The sequence below is a fragment of the Lycium ferocissimum genome, chromosome 7 (genome assembly GCF_029784015.1).
Source record: "Lycium ferocissimum isolate CSIRO_LF1 chromosome 7, AGI_CSIRO_Lferr_CH_V1, whole genome shotgun sequence".
In the NCBI taxonomy this organism is placed as follows: Eukaryota; Viridiplantae; Streptophyta; class Magnoliopsida; order Solanales; family Solanaceae; genus Lycium; species Lycium ferocissimum.
The window spans coordinates 32,828,972-32,834,029 of record NC_081348.1 but is presented as its reverse complement, the minus strand read 5'-3'; the positions used below and the strand labels follow the sequence as shown (position 1 = coordinate 32,834,029).

Below are 5,058 nucleotides of genomic sequence, written 5' to 3'. Positions count from 1 at the left end.
TTAGCGACTTAGCGTTTAGCTAGCGCTTCGGCATGTGTATCATCACATCCACACAAGTCATGCCGGAAAAGGCAAAACTTTCAAAAGACTCAACATAATCTGAAAAATACTACATAACTTATGCTGCCTAATTCCTATGGAACTTGTGCCGAGCGAGACAAAAGTTTAATTTTCAAAGATTAAAATGTTACAGAATATATGCCGAGCGAAGTATATTTGGATATTTTCATTAAATAATAACGACCAAGGACAAAAAAATAAAAAACCAGTCCGTATGAAGGGCAATCCGTGCAAAAATTTTAATTTTTTACTAAACAATGAAATCTTTGTAATGGATTTGTTACTGCCAGAACTATACAGGCAAATCTTAATACAAATAATTTGTCTTCTATTTAGATGTTGGCTTGTGAAATTATATGGCCCAACTCCTTTTCCAACCTTTCGCTATTGTAGCTTTGTCTTTCATAGTCGTTTGTGAATAAATAATTACATCATTATTTCTCACGTATAACAGTGTGTTATTGACAGACTACTTTCTGAGGTCATCCATTTTCATTCCAAAAACTTCAATGTGTAACATGAGATTGAACTCTTTTGTTTTGTTTTTGCTTTTTTTTTTTTCCCGTATTTCTTAAGTAACAAGGGATGTAAGAATTTCATCACAAGCAATTGATATGAAAGTTATTTTTTGTCATCAATAGAAAATCATCCTCTGTCACAATTTATGTGATGCACTTTGGCAAATAAAGAACGAAAGTGCATCACATAAATTGGGACGAGAGAGGGAGTATTTTGCCTAGTTATCATTTTTGGTGAACTACCTGAATAATGAAGGGACATCAGGAAATTGTTTTGATACCTAAAATATTTCTTGATGTAAGTAGCTGGTTTTTCATCTTGCTTATTGAAAAGTTTAAAGTCATACTCCCATATATAGCTTCTGGAACTTGCACACTAAAAGGCATTTTACTTGAGAAAAACAAAAAGAAAAAAGTTGGATATATTAGCATAAAAGTTAATTTAAAACCCTAAGAAGATGGATTGACCTTTTCCTTAGAAAAGTAGAGCTAACTCATCACAGCTAATTTAATCAAGTACTGCTGAAAGTAACTAGAGAAATTACAAGTACTTAAAATAATACTAGTACTCTAACCAAGAATTACCCGAAACCCTAACAAAGGCACTGCATTATTTTGATCACTGCTCCTCACTTATAATGCAACAACTAAAATAATATATCAGTAGACAATATAGTAAGATATCTATATGAATATATATATGTTCAGTTCAGTGATGAAATGATTACTTGAACGGATTATTGGCTTGGTAGTGATCTTTGCAGTTTGCATCTGTTTGATTAATATTCCATTCCCACAATCTGTCCGAAAAAGCCGACGACCCTTGAAGCAGTAAAGATTGTGGCTGTTGTGATGCTAATTGTGGCTGCTGCAATAATAATGGAGAAAATTGCTGGGCTGCAACAACAGGATGGTTAATGGGATTATGAAAATGGAGCTGATTATTATGAAACGCGACGGCCTGCTCTAAGTTGATTAGTTTCTGGAAATCATCCACTATAACACCACTAGTATTTGTTGATGATATCAATGAAGTGAAAGGTGTCAAGGACAAGGTGGATGTTGTGAGTGCTGAAGTGACACCGCCCCCCATGGGGTCTAACGCGATGTTAGTGTAAGAATTTGAAAGGGAATTGAGCCCAAGTGATGTAGCAACATGATGATGGTAATGGTGATCAGTGCTAGTGCTGCTTGCACTTGTTTCAGTATTTAATTTTTCGTCGATTTGTTGGGAAGATTGTCCTACAAACAATGGAGAGATTAATGACGAATCTTGTTGTGCTACTTGTTGTTTCTTGATGGAAGTTGTTCCTCTTGAAGAAGAAGATGATGACGCCCTTGTTGTTAGAAGGGATCGTGGGAGAGATGGATGGTCTTCCACTCCGGCTCTTTTATAGACACGACAAAGTGAAATTTCTGCCTGAAAAAACAAAGAAGAGATGTGTAATATCTTATGGAGTATAACAATCGGAATTTGACATCTTGTGCTTGTGAATTTAAAGAAAGGAGGAGGAGGTCAGTGAAATGAATCCTCATTTATAAGTTATAACTTTCATGCGTTTTAATTGGTACTGCCTTTTTTTACTGGCATTTAAGAACTCAATCAACTTGAACACATTTCTTCGATCTTTACAATTTTCTTCCTCATATATTGCCTGCTTTCATCTTTGCTTTATCATCTAAGTTTCTTTCTGTGTCTAAGCATCTAGACCTTTATGAAACTATGAGAACCCAAAGAGGAGGAGAATGAATTAATAACTAGGTTTTCTAATGAACCATTTGGAACTATAACATATATAGATTTATTTAGCTTCCCTCTCCGAAATAAACAGAAAGTTCAATAGTCAAGCTTGATAAATATTTATGGACACCTTTGCTATAATCAAGAACACCAAAAAACCATCAAACAAAAGAAAGAATTTCTGAAGTTCCTCATATTTTAGTTAGAGCAAGTTTCGAGAATTGACTATACCTTTTGTAGGCGTTCAGTCTCATGGTGTGGAAGACGATATTCATTCATAATCCAGCTACTTCTTATGCCTTTAGGAGCCTTGCCTGAGTAGAAAACCAATGTCTTTTTCAGGCCAATCGACCGCGAATTTTCACTTCGAATCATTCTATCAGCTCCAGTAGCTTTCCAATAACCTGAAGTTGTGACCCTATTAGGCCTATCCCCATTTCTGTACTTCCTATCTCTTGGCACATAGAAATACCATTCCTTCTCTCCAATTGCTGCCAAAGCTAAATCCAACAAAGCAAATAAAGTTATAAAACTTCCAAACAAAAAAACAAAAAACAAAAAAAATCAAAAAAAACCCCCACATAAACTCAATATAATCCAAATTATGTGCTAGCTAGCGCCGAAAAGTTGATTAAGCAATTTGTACAAGAAGTGTGAACCCAACAGTTTTGATATAGGATGTAGATATATCTATGAAAAAAACACTAAAATTTCAACGAAAATCCCTAATTATGAAGTCATAATAACAAAAGTTCACTGAATTCAGTCTAAGAACCTTAAAGATTGAACTAATCAAATTTAAATTTTGAATTCGCCTCTAACTGATCGGCACTAATACCATTGTGGAGAAAGGAAGAAATTAGGAATTGAGAGAGAAAAAAAAAAAAGAGGAAAAAATGAATAGTATATACCAGGAAGCTCCCACGGGTCATAGCGATAAAGATCAAGAAAAGTGATGAGTTCGACATTAAAACGTTTGCCTTCAACCTTACGGCGAAGGTAAAACTCTACAAGTTCTTCCTCAGTAGGATGGAAACGAAAACCAGGCATGACCATGTCATGTTCATGATCATCATCATCCTCATGATTATGATGAGGATCTCCTTTAATGGTGTTATCGATGTTGTCATCTTGTTGTTGTTGGGATTGGCTCATGATGCTTGTAGTAAATGGGACAATTGCCATAAAAATACTTTAGTAACAGTAACTTGTCATGAAGGGAATCCAACTCCCAAAATGATAAGTATATCTTTTAGGTTAAAAGGGGGGAGTCTTCGTCGATTTATATTACCTGGAGTTATTGTACGATAATGCAAGTTGCGGACGAGAGACAGATTGATAAATTGAGTAACAAATAAACCCATAAGTCAAAGTCTTATTAATTATAGTACCCTCTCTTACTCTAGAGGGTACGTAGAAGAAAAAATGGAGGTTCTTTTTAAAAAAAAATTATTTTTACAATTAATTTTGTTGATTGGAGGTGGGGTGGGGGGAGGAGTTAATCGAAAGATCTACATAGCTATCTATCGACCCTACATGAGAAGATGTTGAGTTAAGATGAGAAAGGGACATCACAAATAATAGGACAGGTTGGCTAGCGGTGGGTTTGGAGCTTTCGTAATTCTGCTATTAATAAAGTTGTTTTTGTTAGTTACTGTATTACTGTTATTATTATTAGTACTTTCATATCCAAGATTTCACATTTCTTAGTTTATTTCTAAGAAATTTAACATCTACACCCTGATGGTATAACAATCCCATGAGATAACTAATTGTAATCATTCATAAAAAGTAGAATCAATTGAAATAAATCACCAAAAGTAATCAAAGGTTTTGGGTTCAAGCTATTTGAATGAAAAAAGAAAAAAAAAATACCAAACACAGAGTGAAAAACAACAAAAAAATGACCAGAAAAATAAGACAAGTTATTATCTTCTATCACAGATTAAAATAGAAATATTTACTCAACATATATTAGTGTAATTACATATAAATGTCTAGCGGTGGGTTTGGAGCTTTCTTAAATCTGCCATTAAAGTTGTTCTTCTTTAGTTACCAGTTATACCATTACGTACTACTTTCCTTTCCAATGTTTTACAATTATGAGTTGTTGTTGTGCCCCTTTTTTTTTTTTGTTTTCTTTTTGTTTTTGTTTGTGTGTGTAGTACCTATTAGATTATCTAAGAAGAAACCGGTGAAAAATTAATCAAAGGTATTACCTGCTATAACAGGAAGGCTTTACTAACAATTAAATAATGCAGTTTAGTAGAATATTTTAATATTTCTGCATGCATAGGCGTGTTTTAAAGTAACTAGTCTCTATAAACATGCAGTTGCACGTTATTCCCACGCAATTTCAATCATAGTAAAAAATACTCCTTCCGTCCCAATTTATGTGGGGTCTTTGACTTGACACGGAGTTTAAAAAAGAAATGAAGACTTTTGAAACTTGTGGTAAAAAAAGAGACGTGATAGATATTTGTTTAGTCAAATCATTTCATTAAGAGTAAAATGGGTACTTTAAGTTAAATTGTTACTAAATATAGAAAGTGTCATTTTTTCTGAGACTAACTAAAAAAAAAAGAGTGTCATATAAATTGGGACGGATGGAATATTAGATAATAATATTTATAATTATGTACATTTATTTACTGAAAAGGGCCAGACATACCGTTGTTCTATTAGAAATGGTTTCAATATACCCTCGCCATACTTTTGTTCCAAATATACCCCTCATTT

At 33.6% G+C, this 5,058-nt stretch overlaps 1 protein-coding gene across 1 annotated transcript; it reads right to left on the bottom strand.

The window, feature by feature from the left end:
• Positions 1-1,009: 1,009 nt before the first annotated feature.
• On the bottom strand, positions 1,010-3,642 carry LOC132064472 (NAC domain-containing protein 35). Its single transcript, XM_059457463.1, has 3 exons — positions 3,231-3,642; positions 2,551-2,819; positions 1,010-1,998 (listed from the first exon to the last, which is right to left on the bottom strand). Exons 1-3 carry the CDS (start codon positions 3,502-3,504, stop codon positions 1,303-1,305), a joined length of 1,239 nt encoding a protein of 412 aa, XP_059313446.1. The 5' UTR covers positions 3,505-3,642; the 3' UTR covers positions 1,010-1,302.
• Between the last annotated feature and the right edge of the window lie 1,416 nt (positions 3,643-5,058).